The 26053-nt window shown below is 38.5% G+C and overlaps 1 protein-coding gene across 1 annotated transcript in view; it reads right to left on the reverse strand.

Moving 5' to 3' along the window:
- The window catches only part of pkd1a (polycystic kidney disease 1a), a 78914-nt gene extending 56330 nt beyond the window's left edge, over positions 1-22584 (reverse strand). The window contains exons 1-4 of the mRNA XM_044113751.1: positions 22063-22584; positions 5805-5876; positions 3173-3244; positions 885-1048 (exon numbers count right to left, since the gene is read on the reverse strand). Coding sequence (XP_043969686.1) covers positions 885-1048; positions 3173-3244; positions 5805-5876; positions 22063-22331 — 577 coding nt within the window. The 5' untranslated portion in view covers positions 22332-22584. The remainder of the gene's footprint in view (positions 1-884; positions 1049-3172; positions 3245-5804; positions 5877-22062) is intronic.
- Between the last annotated feature and the right edge of the window lie 3469 nt (positions 22585-26053).

The following is a 26053-nucleotide window of genomic DNA, read 5'->3' on the forward strand; positions in this document are numbered from 1 at the left end:
GTGGGACTTACCGTGACAAAACTTAGCTGCAACAACCGCCGTATTGTTGACAGTTTGGCGCTTCTTTCAAACACGTCGTCACTCGTCAGTGTCCAATGCGCATGTGCGTTCAACGAGAGCTGCCGAATGATGCCGAGTTTTTTGCTGGTTATGCAGATGCGTTTTGCTCACTCATAACTCCAAGTTCGGGTTACTTGCTGCTGATGAGTTTGATTACTTGCCTCAGTAGAAAGTTGTCTTTGCTAAGTTTAAGTTAGTATAGTCAACAGAGTAAGCTGGAATGAGTTCAGGTCACTTTTCTTTTTGAGTAAGATATACTTTTACATTTTACAGTGTAGCTGAGACCTGAACTGCAGACGGAGGGTTTAAGGTTTAATTATGAGATCTCTCATTTTACCAGGAGAAAAGGTCAAACGGTGAAGTGTTTATTGCTCTACCGTCTACACAGATTATCATGAGTCCAGTGTAATAATATAGTAATAATCTGAGTTTTAAAGATAGGCATGAAATACCGGTAATTAGAAAATATCAAACAACGCTATGATGAGGAGATCTGATTTTTTCTTTTTTTTTTGCTGCCTTGGTTTTTGGGATTCAGAGGAAGTATCTGAACCAGTCACAGATCTCTGTGGACTGGATAAGGTCAGTCGGAATAATCTGCTAAACAGAGATTAAGGATATGGATGCAAGTGCGTGTCTGGTGGGAGAGCTGCAAGACCTCCAAATATGGATTGCTTTCTCCTTCTTGATCTTCACTTCTGCTTTCTGCAGATTGATATCAGCTGTGCATTTTTATTGTTGCTACAAGAACAGCTCTTATGCAGTTTTTTTTTTCTTTTTTTTTTTTTGGCATGCATACATCTAAAAAGGTTGTTTTTTTTTACCACAGGTTTGCAGGCTAATGTTGAGCAAAGGCTGCTGGCGGAGCGCAGGCGGGTTGTTGCACAGCATAGCATGAGGGCGTCGGACCTGGACTCTTTCCTTCTTGAGGCACTTCACCAACCGGAACAGCTCACAGTCACATACAAAGGGATTATTGCTTAGATCGCTGTGGAAACCAACACACAGGATTAAAGTAATCAAAAGGTAAAATTTTATATATTTTTAAAAATCCCAATAGTTCAGAGTAAACAGCTTGTATTGTCATTTCAGGTTGGAAGCTCTTTATGTTTGTTCAGTCCATCAAAACATAATGAAAGTTTGACTTCTTCAACTTTTGACTAACATGCCAATTTTTTTAACATCTCACCAAAAAGTTAAAATGTAATGGTTTAAATCGAAGCTAATTGGAACGGTAAATTGGTCTAGTCAAAGTCCAAACCTTAAAACAGAGGAGACTCAATGGCAAGGTGAAAAATGCCAATTTTTATTCTATTTAATTTCATTGAGCTTGAGGGGCAAGAAATGTTTTAAGGAATAGACACATTCCTTAAAAGACTGATGGCAACAAAAGCTACTTCCAGAAGGTTTTATCTCATGTGGTTCAATACAAATTCACACTTCAAATAAAGAATTTTACTCCTTCTTACTTATGCATAACTCTCTGCTTGTCTAGCACATGAAGTCCAAAATCTGGGCAGCTGAAGCGCTGTGAATACTTTTTCTAGACTCTGAACAAACTATCCAGATTTAAATGCTGTAATTTGTGCATGTTTATCTCACTTGATCAAGCCACATTTTGAAGTTGTTTACAGAAAACATCATGTCTTTTCTCATCCAATAAATTTTCCCGGAGGTAATAGTGTGCGGAGAAATCACTGAGCAAAACTGGATGCAGCGTCGCTCCAATGAAGTTGGCACAATGGCTGCGTTCTGCTGGATTTATGGTAATTAATAAATATTCCTGTGGCAGCGGAAAGTGGTTTTGGCTTACAGTGGCGACCAGCTGTGAGGCATTTTTAATCAGTTTCCTCTGTCTGCCGCCTTAAACGCAGCGGCGAGCCGATGCTTCGCCCTGCCAGACGCCAACTAGCCTGACTGCCCTGAACACTGTCAGCTGTTCACGTCGCTGCTGGAAAGCAGGCACGTTTTAGACAGACAGAAAGGTGCGTGCACTCCAGAAAACAATCAACAAATCATTAAAAAAAACTAACCAGGACAGTCGCATTCAACAAATTAGGATATTTTTAAAAAGTTTATTTATTTCATTTGCTAAGCGAAGAGCGTTGTGAAGATTAGCGTTGCAGAGATTGACGTTTTAAAGCTTTAATTTGGGTTAATATGATCATTTTCTGCCTACAGCTGATGAAAAGGTGAACATATTAAGATATTACCAATAAAAAGCAGAAACGCGGACAAAATGAGAAGTATCTTTAATACCGGCTTAACGGTTGTTATTTTCAACAAAAGGTGCTTTTAATCTAACATATTCATTGCAATATATTCTAATTTATGCCATATGTCTACTAGAGAAAGAACAATATTAGTTAAAAGATTTATGTAAAAAATGTATTTGCTTGGACCAAATATTTAATCGGGTGTCTTCATTTTTTTTTTTTAAAAACCAGTGTAAAAATAATTTCAGTTTTGTAACTCATTAATTCACAAATTACTTTCTGAAGTCAGACTTCTAATGATTTCACTTACATCCCCCAAAATGAAATGATTTAGAAAAGGTAAAGCACTGTAAATTAGAAATGCTGCAGCATTTATAATATTTTCACGAGTTTTTAAGCCAAAACAAACCCTTTGATTTAAAAAATAATAATTAAACCATACTCAGATTAGGTGTTTAGGTAAAATATTAAGACAGGTTCAGCTTTTTACAATCATGGACATTCAGTCTTGCAGGGGCAAAAAATACATATTTTGATGATCCGCCAAACCATCATGCTGATCAACATCCACCAGGGAAAAAAATTTAAACTATTGGGAATTTTTGGGATCTTGGTTGTAACATAAAATTGTACAAAAAAAGTAAAGAAAATCTGGAAAAGGGTTGCTTCTTTAACCAAGCCAGCAACACAGAGCAAATAGAAAAAAGGTAGAAATAGAAATATCTTATAAGAAAAATAAAAATAGCAGAAATAGATATAGTATAGTAAAGATTAGTCTACAAAAGCTGCTGAATTGGATTAGCGATGCACCATTTTTGGTAAATTCATACTTTCAATGATCCCTGTGGAGAGTAAAAGAGCGACAGAGAGAGTCACAGTAGATAATGAACACTTACATTTGTGTTAGGTTACATAAGTTGTCGCATATCCTTTCGTCGATGGTGGTAATTTGATTGTTGCTCAAATCTCTGGGGGCAGAAACAAAGAAATCACTTTTGACGTTGGAACAAAAAGTCTCGTCTCTTCCTCTTTAATTGCTCTATTTGATTACTGTCACATTGTCCCTGTGACAAGATCAGCGTTGTGTGGGTTTGTCAGGGAATCAAAACTCTAACCGACGGGAAAAGGCCCTCTGATCAGAGAGCGTGTAAAACATTTTTCCTGCTTTAGCTAGTTGTGTGCTAATGAAAAGGAGCTTCGGACGACAAAATCACGTCTCTGTCAGACGATGACATCATGAGGCGGCTGCCGGCGTTCTTGAAAGAAAACACAACACACCCCAGTTCTGATCCTCTGTGACTTATTCTGCCAAATATCTTCTCTTTTCATTTAACTAATGCTTACTCTAGAAATCGATTAATCAATTAATCAGATAAAAGTTGGAACATTTTGCAGATACACTTTTTTTTATATATAATATTAGAAATGCACTAAAATATGCAAATAAATAAACAATTTAATTCCTTTTTTAAATGAATAAATAATCATTTTAGGGGACAAAATGTTTGCTGAAGCTAAAAGTAAAAACCTCTAACATCAACATGAGGGTTATTAATGCTAAGTTTGCCTGACTTAGCATTAATAAAGTGCAGGGCTTATGCTTTCATTAATTTTTGTTTATTAACCAATTACTTATTAGTTAATAATTTTTTAAAATATAAATTAACTTAATTTAATTATTAATTAATAAGAGATTTTGCACATATGTTATAGGCAGAAAGTATGTACAGATAAAAGTTTTTATTATCTTAAAAGCAAAATGTAAATATCTTTTGTGCAGTTTTGGCTTAGTTGCTGCTCTGACTGTGCCGCTCTTCAAGCACGTGGCCTTTTTTGAGTCTGTTTAATACAGTTAATCGATTACTAACTCAGCTATTTCAATAATTGATTACTCACGATTAATCACTTCATCCCTACTCTTCATCTATGTATCCTGCTTTCTGTCTCCTTTCCCCTCTTCCTCTCTCTCCACTCACTCCCTCCTCACTCTGAGAGCTGAATAATGGGCCCGTTGTGTGGAGGTTTGGACGGAACTGATGGAAACCATCAGAGCTCGCCTTCATCACACACACACACACGCACACGCACACAAACATGTGCTTAAATGCCGGTTCAATGAGTGGAAAAAGAAAAGTAATGCAAGAAAAAGATGTAAAGATGAAAAGAGGGAGGTAGTGGGAGCCCTGGGCAGTGAGCTGTAATTGAACTTAATCGTAGCGTGATTCGCATGTGTGCACACTATGTGGGGCTTTTTTTAAGCGCCGCAGTCCGACTGACATACTCCTGGGATTTCAGCCAACTTACATTCAGACTACAGCGAGATTTTTTCTCCTCTGCACTCTTTTCATCTTCCTCATTCACTTCTCCTCTCCACTCAGGGAGACGGGCGGCTCCAAATCCCTCTCCTCTTCAACTTTATGCTCACAGAACCGACGGCGGCCCAAACAGGGGAGACCTTCACGATGACTGATTAAATGTTCAGTACAAATGAGTCATTCCTCTTTTTGCTTCCAGTGATCTAGACTTTCTTAAAATCACTTAAAATGATCCTGATCAACATACATATTCTCTTCAACATTTTTCTTTGGACCTTCACTGCTGTAGAAGAGACTGATCATCTTCTCTAATGTTTTCAGCCTGAGGTTTTGTCTTTTATCCTCCACTTGTTCCCTTTTTAGGGCACATGGTTCAAAAATATACAACCAAACAGATAGAAGAATCCAAAAGGAAGCTGTACGAAAATTGAACGTAAACCACTCCAAAACTTTGTTACATACATATATGTAAATATAAAAAATACTAATTGTCTTCCCTGTAGATGGGCTACTTATTAAATGATTTAGCTGGGTCTAAGTTAAACTGCTGATTTTGATATTTAATGTAAATAAAAAGATGTGAAATTATTAGCTGGAGTAGAAAGCAAAGGGATTCATGAACCTTGACACATTTGTTATATTACAACCACAAACATCCATGTATTCTTTTGGAATTTGATGTAATAGATTTAACACAAAATAAGACAAAATTAAGTGCAACAAAAATGACATGTGGTTTTCAAGACTTTTAGAAATAACGTTAATGCCTCACTCATCAAAGTAAAATAGCAAAGAGTTAGGAATTGACACCATTTTTGCGAAAAGATTTTTAAATTTAATTCACTGAATTGTTTCTCCACGTTAGATAAATGTACTCAGACTAAAGGTTGGATTAAAAATCTTGTGCCCTTTCTGTCAAATGTCTTACTTTTTATACATTGTTCTTTATTTCAATAAAAAAAAAAAAAAAAAAGTTTAAAAAATGGCCAAATTTTAAAAAGCTAATGACAGTTTGCAGCAAAGTTTCGCCTTCTTTTGCAGGAGACAAATATCTTATCTTTCCTCACAAATGTGACATGTGAAATTCTCTCGTTTCAAGTTGTGGTTGTGCAGGAATATTAAGGAATTAAGAGTTTCACCACAATGACAAATGGATAAATAAATCTAGATCGATGAGTCGAGGAGACGATGACGCAGCACGGTGTTTACTTACAGCTCTCGGAGGCCCGCCAGACGATCCAGCAGGCTGGTGTCAAGGGAGGAGATGTGGTTCTTGGACAGATCTCTGTGGGAAAAGAAAGAAACCCAATATGTCCACATTTAAAATAACCCCATGCACGCATAACAACTCAAATACACATCATCATCATCAGTAGCCAGAAGTGAATTATGTACGGTAATTATTTGGGATTAGGAGACCCACACGCTCAACCAGCGGAGCAACGAAAGACTGAAACATTTAATTGATAAAAGTTGAGATGGAGACGAGCTCAACCTGACGCAGACGTATCTGAGACACGAGTGTTCCCACTGAAGTTTTATTCACTGCAATATGACAATAAAAATGACTAAATGCGTTCACTGAAAGCTAAGAAGTAGTTTCTGAACTCGTAAAGTTTAAAGCCAGAACAGGAACGGGAAACACGGACGACGTTGACTAATGAGGAAATAACACTGCAAAGGTCAACACCTCACACCCACCTGCCTTAAAGCAGCGTTTATCAGGACGACAGCTAATTATACACATCTGCTCCATCCGCTCCTCTGGCTCTGCTCCTGAAGCAGGAGTAATCCCTTCGCTCACACACTTTCACACAGTTTTCATTGCTTATCTGTGACAGGAAGAGGAGATCAGAGCCGAACGAGTGTTGAGGATTCGGTTTGGTACTGAGCAAACAGAGCAGATCGGCAACCGCTATCTTACTGTAAGGATGTCCTTTTCATTATTCATGCTAAAATACTGAACAGCCTGATAAGAGAGAAACGAAGTTAAGCCACTTAACGACACAGCTTGGAATGAGAAAGGTTTGAGATACTCAAATCTACAGTATTTTCAGTATCTGGATCTGTAATATTTAATATAAAAGAAGGAAAGAAATGAAGAAAAATAATTTTTATTATATGACAGAAAAACTGATTGAAATCTACACTTTCAAAATGTTTTTTTTTTCTCAGAATTTGAGATTTCATGGTTGAAGTTGGTAAAAAAAATTTCTTAGAAGTTGGGATATTCATGAGGGAAAGACAGAAGTTTTTTCACAGGCCTGACCTCACAATCCAATATGGCTGTCTTGCATACCAACTTATGATTGCAAAAAAACCGAGAGAAAAAACAACAGCTTTATTTACACTTCTAAAAATATTCATCCCAATTAAAATTTTGTGCCCCAGTGATTTTGAAGTCTTGTTTCAGAAATGTTCCTGCAGTGTTTAAAGGTACAAAAACAGAGAGAAACGCTCTGTTATGGGCATGATTTGCTGACTTGGTTGCTGACAATATCAATGAGAAAATCCAACTTGTTTTCAAACCTGGAAATGTAACCCAGTTAGGTTGAGTTTGTTGCCAAGATCCGCAATTTTAGAACAACAAGAAAAAGCTTCTGTATTTCAATTAAAGGTGTAAAGTTATGGAATAAGTTACATGAAGATTTAAAACAAAGCAATAGTTTAACACAATTCAAAAGAAAGTACAAAGAGGTAATTTTCAGTAGATACACACATGGGGACAGAAAGCAATAAGGTGTGTATTGAAGATAACAACTTGGTGTCAGGGTTTAGAAAGATAAACCAGCATAAAATGGGAAAATGTATAGGTAAATATTAGTAACTGTTACTTCTGACTGCCACTTTGATTTTGATTTTTTCTTAATGACAGTAGGACTCTAAAGTCTCAAGTGTTTAGGGGTAGGAGTTTATAAGTTCTCACTTCTTCCTACCCCATTTTGAGCATGATATATTAACTGAAACTAAAAATCTGTATTTTCTCTTCTTTCTTATGCACTTCTTGTTACTGTGCACTATTTTATTTTTATATTTGTATCATGTTCGAATAAATTTCATTTCATTTCATTTTATTTCCATTCCAGGGTCAAAGTTCAGACCAAGCAGAATGAAACCACCATTATTTTGTCCATGGTTCTGTGAATTTCACTTCATCGCTGTTTGTTTTTACTTCACAAATAACTAAAAACAAAATCTCTTTCCACATTAATGTGGAGCTTATCCAAATGTCTTGTCATATTTATTGAAATAACACTTAAAGACAAAAAGCGTTTAATGATTTTTCAAATTTATTGATATGTATTAACTCTTTCATGGAACCAACATTGAAAAATAATAATAATAATAAAAAACATGCTCAAGCCGCAATGTCAGTTTTCAGGGTTTGCATCATAAATTTATGGATCTAAATGAATCTTTACAGAATGCCAGCCCTGCAGGATGTTGTTCGTTTTGCATGTGGTTTCAAATGTAATATAAAGCAAAGAGGCAATAAAAAGAAAATCTGAATCAAGTCTGTTTACATTCATGAGCTGTGCTGTGTGGAGCAGCATCTGCAGGAAACTGGGTAAGCCATGCTAAGCTTGTCAACTCTTTTCCTGAAAAAAAAAAAAAAAAACACTTCAAAAAACCCTGAGTATATTTCTCCAAAGATGTTTACGATTTGTAATCTTGACATACACAAAATGGATTTTGTGTACACACACACACACAACCGCAAAAAATGGAAATAAGAGAGTCTGCTGATAATATTTCAGGGATGTGTGGAGTTCATTGACTTTGGTTTCCACTGTTGGGCTTCCCAGCAAAGTTTCAGCTGCATGTGAGAATAAAAATGCAAAAAAAAAAAAAAAAAAATGTCTAGGAACAAGAAGTGTAAAGCTGCAGGCGGATAAAAACAGTGAAATAAGTAACTGCAGGAAAGTGTCGCTCAGCAGGTTCCAAATTCACAGAAAACACAACCAGAACCAGAGAAAAAGAAGGTTGGAGTGGATGGGACGGCACGCCTCTCTCACACTCTTACTTTTAGTGTGTGTGTGAACAGAGTAGGACGCCCGTTCCCAAAAGGAAACATCTGTACATTCCAGACCAGCTGTGTAAGAAAAGATGGAGACCGAGAGACCGAGCGAGAGACAGAGAGAGAGAGAGCTCTGCTCTGCTAAACCCATCGGAGGACGAGAAAAGGGAAGCAACGGGAACGAAGCCCCGCCCACTCACTGATCGCTCAAGCATCACAAACCGGCCTCAAGCCACGGCTCTCCGCCCGGCGTGTGTGTGTGTGTGTGTGTTTCTCACACCTAGAGTCGACTCAGCAGAGACAACCAGAGATATAACAGACAGAGAGAGCGACTATACGTACGTGTGCTTAACATGACCATATAATCTGACCTTCGGCACGACTATTAGCAACAGACTCCCGTTCTCTCTGCTACCCCTGGACACACATGGTTTCATTTATACACACACATACAGCGCCGAACACATATGGTTCTGTTTTGCTAACAGTGTGGCCAATGATCTAACAACTCCTTATAAGGCCTGTCTGGTGCCACTTATTCTGAGCTGGGAGATGAAAACACACACAGAAAATCCTCGCTGGCTCTGCTGTGTTTGGTCAGATGGGATGACAGGAGGAGCTGGAAGGGACAATGGAGCAAATATGGATGGAGAAAAAGGGGGAAAAAGATGACATAGCTCAAGAAATAATTAAGACAAAAAACAATTACACTGATATTCGTTTGTTCTTCTGCGACCCCACCCCTGCCCCCCAAAAAACGACATGTAGATGGCAGACTGACATCTGTTGCATCTTGGCAGCAAAGTAGTCCAAGTCCCTGTAAGTGAAGGCCAACGCTCCACTAACCCACTAAACACAGGCTCCTCTGTGGTTGCTTTCATCCCCTCGGCCTCTTTTCCTGATTACTGTGCTGCTCCCTCGCTCCCCCAGTCACTTCTCTGCTTGTTCTGCTTCCCCCAAAACTGCTAAGAGTTGGAAAGCCTGCGCTAGTAAGTCGATGGGTTAGCTGGGCCGGTCAAATTATGAAAGAAAAGGCAGGGGAAAGAGCGACCACTGCCATGTGGCTCAGTTAAACGCTGACACAGTCTGAACCAGAACCGGGGCTCCTACTGGAACTGTCAGATCAAAACGTAAAAAAGCTCCCAGATACAAATACGAAAACCTGAAGTCTTGGTTTTTCTGGAGTTATCAGATTTAAAACATGGAATCCAGAAACGCTACTGAGAGATGTATGTATGGGTGGATGAATAAATGGACTTTAGACAATGGGACAGGGACTAAAGCATGTAATTTCCATATATACAGACATAAAAGACATTTAAATCAAATTCCATATGTTCCCAGATTTTTCTAGGAAGCATGGAGATGAGGAGACAGCCGAGGCATCAGGAGCCTCTATTGACTGATTTCCCTTCTGCAAACATGGAAAGTCTGGGGTACAAATATTAGAAAAGGAGACATGCGATTAAAGAGGCTTTCTGGTCTAAAAGTCTATCATCTTGCCTCACATTTTGGCTCCTCTCCGCTCATCTTGCTCCTCTATTTAGAACATTTTGTCCAGTTTTCCAGCCACTGCTGCGTGGGTTGTCCGATGTCCAGCTGGCAAGTGAAGGGCAGCTGTGCACAGCGGTCTGACACACTTACCCTAAAAACGACGCTCCCACACATGCACAGAGAACTAACTGTACATGCAAATGATAACATCTGCAAGTAGAGGAAAAGAATCGGCCTGTTTATTGTCTTAGAAGACAGAAAATGCATGTCAGGACTGCAGTGGTGGATGATTTGAGTGAAAATATCTATGCCATTTGTCTGAAAAACAAAATTACCCCTAGCGGTACCAGTAACTATAAAAACGGTTATTAGCCGAGCAAACTTGGAAGCAAACGTAAACAAATGTTTCGAGTAAACTATGGCACTGTTGGCGCTGCAGCTTCCACCACTTGTCTGTTTGGATTTCCGACATGCAAAGGATTTCGCAACCAGCGCCAAAGTCCTGCCAAATATATGTGGTGTAGTGAAGAGAGCAACTAAACTATCGTCTGCAGTAATTTCTGCATCAACAAATTATAACCGCCAACTTTAATCCCACTGAAAGAGAATCCTTAAGTAATGTGAAATAACCGAAAACACCACCGTCCAACATTCAAAAAACAAAAACGGGAGAAAACATTCATGAATATATCGGTTGCCCAAAATGGTAAATTGCACTTTTTTCCCCCCAACATTATGCAAGAAATAAATGGTTTTATAATTTGGATTCGGCTGTTTTGCATTGCTCCAATAGAGTTAGTTACATCACAGATGTACATCCTCATGCATAAAAGTCATAACAGTTGGTTGGTCTCACTTATGACATTCCTGCCAGATTCCACCCCTCGTCTACCTCGGTCAGACTCAGTCACAGGGACGTCGCTAGCAGTCAGACACTAAATCGGATTCAGTGCGTCTTGGCCTCTAAGGATATCTTGATAAGAAGATCTTGTCCCAGAAGATTGTGTGATGTTAAAACACCACAACAGATCTCGTCACAGCGATTTCTTCCCAGCCGGGTCAAACCAGCTGCCATCTGTGTATGACTGTGACTGGTGGAGTTATAGTGCCATCTATTTTCACGAACCGTTTAAACCATCAGTCCTTTGTATTAAATGTTTGAGAATCTGATTTAGAAGAAAGAGTAAAAAGAGTGGTGAATAAGGACTTCCTGTTGAGATGGTTGACAACACTTAGAAAACCAAACAAGCCTCCACCACTTTAGTGTACTTGTATTTTGAGTACCTGCACAAAAAAAAACCAACAACAAAAAAAACATAATTTCAAACACTGTGGGTCTGTGGCAGTATTATGACAGGCTAACCGTTAGCTGCTAATAATGCTAGCATTACCTTATTTGGTCCTATACAAATAAGGTAATACAAAAACTAGAAGAGAATAAAAACTACAACATGTGAACCAGTTAAACATTAACTAGAACATTGAACCCAATTCTTCAAAACGGTTTGTAATTTTCATTATTTGTGAAAACAAAACTAAAGAATTACTAGCTTTACTAAAAGCTATTGCCAAAATCTCATATTCACGAGCTGGATTGTTTCGTGACGCCCTTAGTACTAAGGCAGAAAAAATATTGCTTAAACTGCTGCAAATGAGTGCTAAAATGTTTTAAAGTACACTTCCTGTGTAGATTTGGTTAACTTTCCTTCTGCTATTCCTGTGCAGAGGGAATACTGCACAGGACCCTGAAAACGCTCCGTTATCCATTCATCCATTATCTAACACACTTATCCTTGCAGGATCGAGAGAGGATTTGGTGCCTGCAATGCTCCAATACAGTTTCCAAAATTGAACAGAGGTTTATTCATTTTAATCTGTGTTTTTAACGTCTTTGTTCTGTGTAAAATTACTTTGTTTGTGCTTGATTAGTCAATAAATTTACAATTTTGTGCCTTAGTTAAGCACTGAAAATAAGCTGCAGAGGAATTGCTAACTTCAGAGTTGTTAGTGGCAAAAGGTTAGCCAGTTGAGCTATATTTACAAATTGATTGTATCTTCGCATCTCTTTCTTCTCTTTTCTTTCTTTTCATCTTTTATGGGAGCTCAAAATGCTGTTGTCCAGTTCCATAAAGTCTTCTATTTGGTCCTAAGAGATGATTCAGCTTTCTCATGTCATTCCCAGCGTTTCCATTTATTTGCCATGCAGTCAAGCCACACATGAGGAGAACAGAGCAAAGAAGCAATTTAAAGACTCAACTCTTCATAAAAACTGCTGCGACAGACACCAGAAAGCCTGTTATTAAGTAAGCCTCCAGAGCAGACAATGAGTGTGTCGGTGACCTTGACAGCAGATGTGACTGCTGAAACAATCTTTGGTGAGGATGATAAAAGTCTCAGCTCGGCGCTTCGATTTCATACCTGTTCACTCTGCGCTCTGCTCTCCCTGCTTCTTTGATCCGTTTCAGGTTCACTGGCCTGAAACCGAACTAAACTGGACCTGCAGTGACTTCCTCCCTGCAGATAAACAGCGGAACCAGACTGTGGTTCAAAATGAGAAGCCTCTGCAACATTTCTTCAGATTTATGGCTTTAGCTGTTTCTCTTTCTGCTCTTTCAGTCCTAACAGTCTTCTACAAAGAAATGACTGGTGGATGAGACACATTCCTGAAATTAAAGCGAAAATGAAAAACATGTTCCATTTTTATTTTCTTTATTTCTTTTGGTGCGAATGTAAATTATGACAGAAAGAAAAAACACAGCCGGTTTGCGTTTCATTAAAATATTTGACTCGCCTGTTATTCTGAGCTTGACACATTCTCCGTTTCCACCCTGAAAACCTCTTATTACCATTTGGTGCAAGCTGTGCCGGGTGTTATTCTAGGATGTCTTCAAGTATTTGAATCGCCACCTTTGTGTAGTGTGTGCCGACTCCAGAGACAAGATTCAACTCGAGCACAAACACACACCTACAAGGTCACGCGATGACGACTCCTGCCGTCTGGACACTGTCCCTCTTTAGGAAACAGCAGCGATGAACATCTGTGGACGTCAAATTCTACCTCCTTGAGTTAAATTAATGCAGATGTATGTTTATTTACATACTTTCCATATTTTAATCAAATGTAGAGGTCAGAGGTTTCCAAAAACAAATTTTTTCGCTTAAAATGACAGATTTCATTCATATCCAGGCCAATCTGTCACGAGTATCAGTTTGACTAAAGTTTACCTCATTATGAAGTCTTTAGTTCCCCTGCATGATTTGACAGGAGGTAGGTGGAAATATAACTTATACTACGGCTGAAACGATTAATCAGAATAATTTAATTAATCAATCACTGAAATAATCTGCAACTAATTTAGGAGTGGATCAATTGTTAATTGGAGTGTACAGACTCAGAAAAGGCCATTGGTTGAGAGAACAACATCGGAGCTGTAATTAAACTAAAACTATAAAAAGAATTTACATATTTTATATTTTAAGACAAAAAAAAATCCTTCCTTGCCTGTTATGGAATAGTTTAAAAATAAACTTCTAGTAAACATCTTTTGCTATCCAAAAAATAATCAACAAATCAGCGCTACACTGGTGTTCAGAAAAATCTTGACGTTCAATCGTCTTTTGCAACAAATGATCAAATGTTCACTAAATGAGTTCTATCTTATTGGACTTTAGACATTAGAATGTTTATTTCTTTAGTTAAAAAATAAGCAGAATTATTTGTTAAGTGATTAAATAAAAAACAAAACAAAAAAGAAACCCTGCAGAATATGCCAATCTTTTAAATCTGTTTAATTGATTAACTGTCAGAATAATTAACTGAACAATCCGTTACTAAGATGAGAAATAGCAGGCAGGATGAGTGGTGCGAGACGATGACAGAAAAATTTAAAGACCCAACTTGAATGAGGACGGGATAGAAAAGAGACAGAAACCCAAAGAGATAAAAACTTGCAGTCAAACTCAGAGGACTGCTTTTTATTGAAACCAAGTTAACGAAGTGGCTTTTATTGGGGGAAGAAGTTTTGTGAGGGAAACTCAGACAAGAAACATCAATCTATCAGCTGAAGTAAACGAAAAACATTTTCACCATTAGCATTTCTTCATTTTTGTCAGACTTTATAAAAGTCTTTTTCCTTTTGTCAGAGAAAAAACCAAAGATTTTCCAGTGACGTCAAACATTTGAAAAGTTCCTAACTGAGATAAATGAATGAATGCTTCAGATTGCAATGAAAGCACCGATTTCTCCTTCATGCTTTCTGTTGGAATGAAAAACATCAAACTCTCCTCCCTACAAAAATTCACTGGGACTTAACATTCAAAGTGATGCTAAAATCCTGCAGTAAACAGGCTTTTAATGCTTCGTATCAGTTTCTTTTTCTCTCTTTGAGGTCTGACTTTGGTAGACGAGCTGTAACAGATGCAGGAAACTTTGTGGAAACTTTGCTTTAAGTCAGTAATATAATAAAGTACCTTCACTGCACTGATACATTCTATTACAAAGCAGTTCGTTGTCTTTCTAATGTTCAAAACATTCACATTATTCAAAATGTCATCCTACTAAAGGTCTATCATTGTAATATTTGTTTTTATGCCTTTTATTATTAATTATTTTACTATTACTGGAGCCATAATGAACAATACGTACATTTTAAACATGCAGCTTGATGACAATAAAGTCCGTCAATGACTATATCTAAAGGTCATTCCTACTCTATTCTATCTTTGTTTATCAAATCATACGGTACTGTGAAAAAGTTATTGCCTCCCCCTGATATTCTTCATTTTTGCATGTTTCAGAATGTCAAACCGATTTAAATATTAGTCAAAGACGCAACTGAACACAAAATGCAGTTTTCAACTCGCGAAAAGTGAAAAAAAATAAATAAATAAATCCAAACCTACGCCCTGTCCCCCTCCACTGTAAATCATAACTGTGGTTGATCACACCCACGTCTGATTACTGCCTTAGTTAGAGACAAAATGATGAACGTCTTCCTTTTGCCACAAAGTCTGAGAATAATCTGAATATGCTGTGAATTCACAGCTTAAGCGTTTCCTCAGGTGCAATTTAGATTAAAGAAATAAGCAGATGGGGTGTTTACCATAGTCAAACACACAAAAAAAACAAGCTAATCATAATTTCAGTTTGGTTTCTACCCAAAACGCATCAAATACAAATAAAACTAGAATGTCTTTTTGTCCCCTCCCCCCCACATTTTCAGGCCACCAGATGCAGGTTCTGGATCCATCCAGTAAAAACACAACCGCAACAACCAACACTGAGCTAACGCACACAGACAGGGAAGAAGACACTGAGCTCCATCTTAAGTCCGCCTCATTTCTTGCCTCATGTTCTCCTTTACAACCAGCTGAAATGTCTGAACGTCTGCGAGTGATGTCATGGGTTACGTTTGCCATGGAAACCAAACAAATTCTCCCTTGCGTATTGTCAGAGCGCCCAGCCTTCCCCGCCCGGTCTCCGTCTGCAGAGCGTGTAGACGGCTGTCAGGTCAGTGGCCACCTCTGGAGGAGGAGGCGAGGTCGGACCCGCAGTGAAAAACGAAAGTGGGGAAATTTTGTTTTTACATCCAGTCCCATGTGCTGCGCAGCTGTGCTCTGACCTGCTGCAATCTCACATTGAACCAAGTAACCCAGCTCCAGTTAAACGGCTGTGCCGCATCTCTGTGTATGTGCATCCGGCTGCCATGGAAACACCGCAAACTTCATCAGAGTCAAACAGACACGACCTTAATGTGCCAAGCAGACAGCAGGTTGCAATAAACAACATTGAAATACAATACAAAACAAAAAAACACTATCATTCTTTTTTCTATATTCGTTTATCTTTTGTAATATTTAAATTACTTGCAACATTACACCTATCTGCATTATGGTTACAACCGTATTTAATAATATTTAACACTGTGGATGGAGTAGCTTGTCAACTAATAAGCAATTTTCCCTTGGAGATCAATAAAGTTCATCCATCCATCCATCCATCCATCCATCCATCCATCCATCCATCCATCCATCCATCCATCCATCCATCCATCCATCCATCCATCCATCCATCCATCCATCCATCCATCCATCCATCCATCCATCTATCCATCCCTCCATCTATCCATCAATTTTCTAACACCCTAAATTTTATTCTATCCTATTTTTTAAAGGTCATATTTTTCAGAGTCTTCTGCCTCAGGACAAAAGCGTATTGTTCAACTTTCCTTGAAGTAATCTGCATACGAAGGAAAGGCACTTAAAAAAAAAAAACACTGAAGAGGTTTCCTTTCACTAGCATTTCCCAGAAATGACTTCAGAGCTCCAAAAGTCTCCAGAAAAGTGCTAGGAGATTTTATTATGTGTGTGGGTTGGAGCAGATGGGCCGGTGTGGAGTATGAGTGCTTTCCCCCCCTCTAACTTCCTTCTGCAGAACATTACAGGACTCTGCTGCCACTGGATTTTTTTTTTCTCTTTAACAAAAGGCATATCCACCGTATTTACATTTGGGGCCAGAGAGAGGCACAGCCATTGAGGCGGTTTTGAATTCACAAATATATCGTTCTTGTAAAGCTGGACAAATGCCAATCTTTTGAAAGCAGCAACTGGGCCCTTCAAAACAGGACCACAGCTGATGTCGCTGAGGAAAACATAAAAAAGCATCACTTGTGTGTTATATCTACACAGAAACAGCACTGCGTTTGTGAGTGAAACAGAAATCTCAATTGTTTCAGTTTCTGTTTCCAGGTGTCTGCTTTGGCTCCTTGTTTCATTTAGCAATCACATCACAGCCAACTTGTGCTCCAGTTGCATCCCAGAAACCCGTCACAATCATTGTTTATCTCGGAGAGAAGGCTGTCAAAACAAACCTAAAAACCCCCCAAAAACATCATAACTCCACTGTGTGACGCTTCATGTGGGTTGTGGAGGACCCAAATGTCAACAGGGCAGAGGAAGGTGCGTGATGGGGACCTGATTCAGGGATGAAACTGAAAACCAAGCAGAATCCAGCAGTGAAAGAAAGAAACCAAGGTGCTTGAATGCTGTGGAGATGTGGCATTGTGAACCAGATGAGCTCAAGAGAAAACTAAATGGAGACACAAAGGATCTAACTAAACCTAAGGGTCAAAGTCTACATAAAGAGACGAGGGTAAATTACAAGGGGGCTGCACAGTGGTGCAGTTGGTAGAGCTGTTGCCTTGCAGCAAGAAGGTCCTGGGTTCGATTCCCGGCCGGGGATCTTTCTGCATAGAGTTTGCATTTTCTCCCTGTGCATGCGTGGGTTCTCTCCGGGTTCTCCGGCTTCCTCCCACAGTCCAAAAACACGACTGTCAGGTTAATTGGTTTCTCTAAATTCTCCCTAGGTGTGAGTGTGTGCGCGCATGGTTGTTTGTCTTGTATGTCTTTGTGTTGCCCTGCGACAGACTGGCGACCTGTCCAGGGTGAACCCCGCCTCTCGCCCGGAACGCAGCTGGAGAGGAACCAGCAACCCTCCTGACCCCATTAGGGAAGAAGGGTGTAAAGAAAATGGATGGATGGATGGATGGGTAATTACAAATGTATTTAGATCATTTTAGTTTTATTGTCATTAGGGCCTGTCCATGTTAGTGCACAAGTGGATCATGACACACACCTATTTATCCAGTTCAGCACTGCAGCCACACATTTGCCAGTATAAGTTGAATAGATCTTAACTATAGAGGGGAGACACGCTGACAGATGTGCAAAAGATGTAAAGAACTGCAGAAATCATTTTGTAGAAGGAGGCCATGTTGTATTGTTTTCTTATATTTTCCGAGACGAGTTTGCAACTTTTTGGTTTCTTCCAGTTGAATTTGCTGGAACTGTGACTGAAACTTTAAATTGAGCACATCAAGATTTACAAGTATCAATGCTGTAAATATTTAAAGCTTAACAAGTTAAAGTAACTTAATTAAATCAATGACATGTTCCATTAAGTCCTATAAGTCGTATAAAGTATAATGTACCTAATTATACAAATTTACAATACAAGTAATTTTAATATTTTGTACAAAATAATTAACAAGTAGAATAGACCATTTGAAAAGGAACAGATTAAATAGTTTTCCTTTACATCGTAATATAAATAATCTAAGTAAGTTCCTGGCATATTGGAAAAAATCTGTTATAAGTAAATGAAAAAGCTACATTGTTATCATAATTACGCCTTAGAAGGTCAAAGCTGTAAAGTATTTTTTTTACACTCTGCTGTATATTAAAGTAAAGAAGGAGACACGTCCCACAGAGTTAAAAACTCAAATATGAATTAACATCCAGAACCAAAATGAAAACTTGTGACAAGAACCGAGCAGGAAACGAAGCGGCAGCAGAATTTCACTCGGAAAATAGAAAAACGACAAGAGTTGTGTGACTGCCGGACGAGTGACAGGTGTGCTGATTGTTGTCGACGGGAGGTGAAACTTGAGCGAACCGAGGGAATGTGAAGGCAACAGAGAATAAACAAACCTACTCAATATTGGAAAAGGGAAACCAATCAGAAAAGCACACAAAACACAACGTTAAGAAGAAAACCCTGACATTATGTACGGCAAAAGCGAGAATTGGTATCTTCACCCGCCGTCTAAATCTTTTGAAAACCTCTCAGCCACCAGATGGCTTCGCTTACCCAGCTTTTTCTGCTTGATGCTTAAAGGAAAGTTTTTCTTGACTTTACCAGACATAGTCCTTCCATCAACACTGTCATTTCAGCTCCATATATACTCAAATTCACCAGACACGATCAAAGGCCTGTTGATTGCACATGCGTCTTTGCAACAAATCTTCTAATAGTGGAGAGTCTGTCAAGTTGTCTCTAAAGATTGTGTCACATTTGTCAGGACAGGCGATGTGTGTGTCAGGCTGCTTAGTCAAAATCACTTATTGAGCAACAACATATTGGTAACTTACCAGTTTACCCAGTTGAACAATACAGAGCTACATGAATCCAGCACCTCCTCCATATGCTGGTCACCAGGTCGGCCACACACTACTGTGGGACTGTGCTTCTACTGGTACTCTAACAACATGGCTACAGCCTCTCAATGCGGCTGAGTTCAGGACTACAGGGAAGAGTAGGAACGCAATCCAGAAATGGTGCAACTCTGGACCACGTTCAGTCGGAGGTACTTCCAGTTCTGCGCTGGCCGGTGAAACACAGAAACTTCAAAACTGTAGTTTGCCAAGAGGTGCATTTTTTTTTTAAATTTATTTATTAATTTTTTTGTTGTTGTTTGGATTTTTCCTTTTGATAAAGTTTCCGGGTGGCTATTGGTGAACATCTTTTGACTGCATTACATAAATCGAAACGGTTGCACGTTTACAAAAAAAAAATAAAAAATCCCAAAAACCAAAAATAGAAATAAAGCGCCACAATACAGATGGAAACTGATCAGATAATCTGAGCTGTTCTCATTACGATTGGGTCAGCAGTTAGTTTCTAAAATGCAGACAAACGGCATTATCTGGGCTAATTTGAGTCCATCAGAACCACAACCGTGAAGTTGTCCTTTGCTGAGTGATTCTACAAACATCATCAAAATAAAGAACCCAAAGACGCATTGATCCAAGCAAGACAGAAAAAAAAGTCAACCAAACAAAATTGTACGTTCTCTTTAACGAAGTATATTGTAACAGAACAAAGGGTTGATAGAGAAAACAAGCAGCAGGTTTTTAAATCATAGGTAAATAGGTAACACATTCCAGGCACTGCAGATGAATAATTATAAGCCTAAACCTCTATTCTTACATAATTCAGCAGAAGACTTTCAGTGTCTTCTTATGGTAATATGAGCCAGATGCCTAATTAGTAAATGTCTATAGTGTTCGCAGTCAATCACCTTCATGGAGCAAGCTGATAATTAACACCTCACACGTTACAGTCAGTTATTCCAACCCGAATGGGAATCTGTCTGCAATTAACGAGACTCTTAACACGTTGCTCGTCTTCTCTTATGCAATTGGTATCGATAACATTCAAGAAAAATATGCACATGTAAAGCAAAGATTGAGTTTCTGCAAAAAAAAGAAAAGAAAGAAAAACGGAAAAGAAAAACATGATGTATGTACTACGTAGATTTTTTTTATGTGAAGTTTCCAGCATATCCAAGACCTTAAGTAGAAAATAAAGCAGTGATTACAAATGAGCCAGAGCAAGTTAAGATTTTAGGTTAAATAAAGACTCTATACAGAGTGAAAATAAATAATGGGTAACATATGGCTTCCAACAGCACAGAACATAATGTTCTCTCACTGACCAGACCAGAAACTCAGGACTGATCCACACCGCAAGCAGCAACTTTAAGGTTTAGGTGACCACTTATACACAAACACACACAAGCTTCACATACTACACATGCAATAACACATTACATACTAAAACACACACATGCACACACACCCACACACCCACGCACACACACAATGTCATCAGTTATCTGACTTTTGAAACCCATATCAGGTATGACCCAAAGAGCAACTCACAACTTTGTATATTTAATGCTTCATGTTTGTTATTGCTTTAAATCCCAGTTTCCTTTCCTGCTCAATATATTCCACAGTCCAGATGACATACAAGCCAAAAGGATGACATTCATCCAAACACAACATCTATCAGCAGTGACTACATCTAATAGTCTGATATGGTAATAATTATTTTGATAGTTACTGAGGTGAAAACATGATGAAAATAAAATAGAATCCTATGAAAAAAACCCAACAACTATTAATGCAAAGATGCTCCATAAATGGGTACACACACAAAATTTGACATGAAGCCTGACAGAGTATATTAAAAATTATGACGAGAAAAATAATGCATAAAAAAAAAGCTAACACAATAATGTGGTGAATTAACTTGATTTCAGTCAGAAGTAGCAAAATACTATATAAAAGAAAATAAGAAAAAAAGAGATTGTACTCAAAAGTTTATTGTTATTAGATGTGAAACTATTGTTTTTATTGTTGTTGTAAAGCAAATGATGCGAAGTGGCAAGACTTGGTTAAACTATGTGGCTGTCCCAGAGCCGGTCCAAGAATTTATGCGGCCCCAAGTGACTTTGATTTTGAGCTCCAATTCCAGATTGCACTATTTCTTAAATACAAGACAGTAAATAACTGTTTATAAAAACTGTTTCTCTAACTTACTGATCTGTTGTACGGACAGCAGTATTTGAGGTAAGGTTTTAAAAAAATAGCAACTAAAACCTCTAAATGTTGCACAGTTTCAAGGTCAGATATCTTGGCAGAATAAATTTTGTAAAAGAGGCTGCCGATCAGCTGGCTGAAAGACTACACCTTCCTTTCACTTCCAAGAAACGCAAGTTCAGCTCAGAGACTCATGGTGTGAATCAAAGTCACTCCTAATAAGTTACTCATTATGTAACTTATTAGGAGTGACTCAGTAGTGACTCATAATAAGGTAATTCTATTTAAAGACATGTTTATTTGTTTATAGTTACAATAGAGTGCAAACGACACTAGATCATGCAACGACCTCTTGCTTTTACATTTTGTGTGAACAGTTTTTAACTCAAGGTTAAATTTATTCCGTTATTGTTCTGACCATAGAAGAAGAGCATATCCAGCAGTAACAGTAAGGTGAAAGCACTTGAATATTATTATTATGAGGTTTTTAGCTACATAGTCGATTAAATAAATAAATGAATGATCCTTATCAAATGATAACTATTTCCCTCTGTATTATTACAACTACTGCATTTCTGCTCTAGGTCTAAAATTAATTAAAATTTTTGAGAATTATAAAGAATTTCTTTAACTTCAAATTTGAGATAGATATATATTTTGTGCGAGAGGTGAAACACTTTTGGAGAAAAGTCAATGCAGAAACTTTTTTCGCTGATTCCTCGGGCCGGTTCTGAGATAACCGATATTTATGTAGTGCGTAACTTTTCTTCGCTTTCTCATCTTGTAAAATACTCACAGCGCGTTGACGGTCGGCGGAAACTCAGCAGCCGCTGGGGCCCTTTCCAGTCCGAGGCTGGAGCAATTAACGACGCAGAGCCGCTGGGGCCCCGCTGGCGCACAGCTGCAGTTAACGGGACAGGGGCTGCAGCCGCCGCCGCCGTGTGGCCCGGAGCCCCACGCCTCCAGGCAGCACAGCGCCACAAGCAGACCGGGAAAGAAGCTAAACCTCGGGACGCAGACGCCATGTTCACGCTTGGATAAAGTCTGTCCATTTCCACAAGGCATAGCTCACTCACATCTCATCGCCTCTGATGGTGCTAAGTCCCCTCAGGCTGGGAGGAAACAAAAAAAAAAAAAAAAAAAAAAAAAAGAAAAAAGAAAGAAAGAAAGAAAGAAAAGAAGACGAAGAAAAAAACACGCGTTTCCACTTTTCACGGCTTTCAAGTAAAGAGAGAGAAATAAAAAAGAGGGATACACTTCTGACTTCGTAGTCCGCTTTTGTCTTCACACACAGAGTTACAAGCTTTTTCCTGATCAAACCCCCCTCCTCTGGAAATCTAACGGAACGTCTCCAGAGTCTTTTCAAGGAGGAAAAAAAAAAAAGTTTGGGAGAACTTCCTCTCTCCTCCTCTTTCCACTCCGTGCAGTTCCCACAGCCACCGCTGAGATCCTGGGAGAATGACAGGAATCTTATTACTGCGCGTTTTTCACATGATGGTTTATTTTACTCACCATTTGAATTAAACTGTGGGCCGATTTTTAGGTTGACGTTGTTGATGTTTTTTCTGGGTCAAATTGTGGAAAACTTTTAAATAAATAATATTGAACATTTCATTTATTTCAGTAATTCAACACACTAAGTACTGAGGATTCTTTCCCTTAGTGAAAACATGAAATTTGAGATTAAAATGTTGGATCAGACTAATGGAAAACATTTTAGCACAGAAAAGTATATTAATGCAACAGACTAACATAATTGCAAATACAAGCTCAAATACTTTTGAAACTACATGAGAGAATTCACTGCCTATCGCAATCTTATTCACTCATTTAACATTAAATCAGACTACATGTTATGTTTAGGTTAATAATGTGATTATTTTGCTCCATAGTCACTTCATTCTTCGAAATTAGAAATCTGTCTGGAAACCTTCGTTCTGGTGCGTTAAGATAGGAATGAAGAATTTAAACAGAACAACCAAATGCAGGAAAAATAGATGTTGATTACATAAATCACTAAATCTCTGATTGTTAAACTTTGTGTCCCCGTTGCATTCCTGGCATTATGCTCTTGATATTGGTCACATTTGCAATTGCTCATCAAAATGATTAGAGAATGGGTCATAAGCACTTATCAGTTGCACTTTCAACATTTTTCTTCTATTAGGAGTCTATGAGTCTGATGAGGTTTTCCTAAATTTTCCTGATTTGGGAAAATGAGCTCTCATCTTTGTGTTGTGCTTCAGAAAGAAGCTCTTAAAAGTGTTTTCCTTTCACAGCTAATGTTCACATTTCTATTCTTATCTTAGAATCTATTGAACTGATTTGTTGATTGTTCAATAATAACCAAATTTCTAACAATCTGTGGGTTAAAAACAGAAAAATAAAAATAAAAAAAATCCCACCCTAATTCCACTGTGTAAGGACTGTAAAGCAGTACTTGTGTTGGAAATGGCATTCCACAAAATACTCGCCTCATGTTACAGCAACATTGCTAAAGTGCACAGTCAATGTTGTTTTCCCCAGTATTTGAAATCTCAAATGGACGAGTGTTTCCCCTTGCCAGATTAAACTACAGCGGAAATGTGACAAATGTGAAAGGCAGGCCTCAGGACCAAACGCTCCGCCCCGCTCACGTCTCCCTTTCTCCCTGCAGTACTTCCTGAAGCTGTGCGTGGCACGTGTTTGAGGCGTTTCCCGGGTGTTTGACTTGGCCGGGTCCCACCGGTTCTCCCTGCAGGCATCTGGTGCTTTGCACAAAGAAAAGAATCACAACAATATCACTCTTCCCTCGTCCCGGCTGGCGTCGGCTCACTGTGTTGAGTCTGTGCCGTGGAGGCAAAACACGTGTGGAAGGAGGTACAAAATGTTCCAGCTCAGGTAAACATTTAAGAGACTCTGAAGGTGTTTCATTTTTTAAATTCATTTTTTTTATTTGGTCTTTTTCACTTTTAATCACAAATAAAAAACCTTTAACCAGGTTTAAGATCAAAAGCTGTGGCCAAAACTGGCAGCGTACAGAGAGTGGAAGCAAATATTGCCTGAAGGATTGTACTATATAAACATTTACAGACCTTTTCAAACTCCATAGCTCCATCCAAAGAGCAACTTGAGTTGTATTTTTCCTTCTTTCAAATAGAATAGTAAAGAGTTCGCAGTGAGCCAAATGTTATGGTGGTTCATGGTGCCAGTACCTGAAGCTCAAAACAAACGACGCATCATCCTGATGTAACAAATGATCCCAGACATATTTTCTTGCTTCCATTGATTGATTTAAGCTTTCTTTGGATTTAGGATTTTTAGGTTTGAAAATCCAGCAAGCATACAGAAGCAAAGATATTTAAAATCAGCTGGTTCACTTGAAGTGATGTTTTTGGGGGGTTTTTTTATCTTAAAGACTGATTTAGTTTTTAAGAACATAGTCCCTGAAAGCAACAGTTTTTATAATGAGCTTAACCTCACTAATAAAAGACAAAAACGTTCAATATGACAAATATTATCTTAATGTTCAGCTTTTGAGAAACCTAACCAAAAGCAAGGATGTTTTTGAGTAGACAGCAAAGCCTCTTGGGGACTTTACATTTGTTAATTTGCTATTGAATCACCGTTAATGTGTTGCAGATTAAGGTAGAACATGAGTTTGTCCCTACAAAATTACTGGTGACGCTCGCTGGAGAAAAACCAAACAGGAACAGCTGACTGACAGCCCTACATTAATTAAGCTTTGAAAGTTTTTGTCAACAGTCTGCCCACATTAAAGAGGTCACTGTTGAATTTGAATTAAACTTTCAATTCCCTTTTATCTGTTCACATAAAATCAGCAGTTGTAAATTTATCACAAACCTTCTGAGGAGGAAAACTTGTGTGGCAAATTGAATTTAATTGAATTAATTTGAGTAAATTTCTGTCTCAAGAACATCCCAAAAGTTTCTGTGTGAGTATTTCTGGTAACTTCATAAAAGCTGCAGATGAATGCAAACATCAGGGTTTCATCAGAATGAGTGTAATTGCAGAGATAATTTAGACCAGACGACAGCTTGAAATGCAATCTAATCTCTTATATGAGTTCAATCTCAAGGCGTCACTTAACAGAAAATGTGTAAATAAAGTCTTATCAAGCTCCACCTTGATAAGACTGCTTTACTTTGATAAAACAAAACATTATTTAGGGCATAATGAAGTATTTTTAAGTCATTTTCTAACCTATCTGGTGAGTTATGAATGTCTGTCAATGTTTGACTCACTGCTGTCTGACAAACCTGAGGTCTGTTATTAACTTCATCTGAATATATATATATATATATATATAAAAAGCTGATTCATCCTTTTCAATACATCTCCGCCACCTAATCTGTCCGGTTTCCTCCTGACTGAAACACTCGCACATCAAACTGAGTTCTGCAAATCCAACCTGCAGAGTTGTTGGAGCCAGTTGGTGTATTTTGTACTTTTCTGGCCTGAACCGGTCCAGTTGGGACAGGCTGAAGGTAAAATGAGCTCGGCTCCTGTTTGGTTATGGGGAGGGTCCACCCGCCAGCCAGGAAAACGGCACTTACTGAGGTCTCTGTCTGTGTTATTGCAGCAGTGCAGGAAGAAAGGGGGAGCCGGGGCGGAGCCTGCAGACAGACAGATAGAGGAAGGGTCTCAACAGACAGATGGAGGCATTTTGGAAAGTGGTGAACCAAAAACAAAGATCAAACTAAACCCGCAAAGGCATATAAATACGACACGGACAGAAAAGAGCACTGACCTAAACCCATACCGCGAAACAAAAAGTTTTAAATACC

The sequence above is a fragment of the Gambusia affinis genome, linkage group LG04, assembly GCF_019740435.1.
Source record: "Gambusia affinis linkage group LG04, SWU_Gaff_1.0, whole genome shotgun sequence".
In the NCBI taxonomy this organism is placed as follows: Eukaryota; Metazoa; Chordata; class Actinopteri; order Cyprinodontiformes; family Poeciliidae; genus Gambusia; species Gambusia affinis.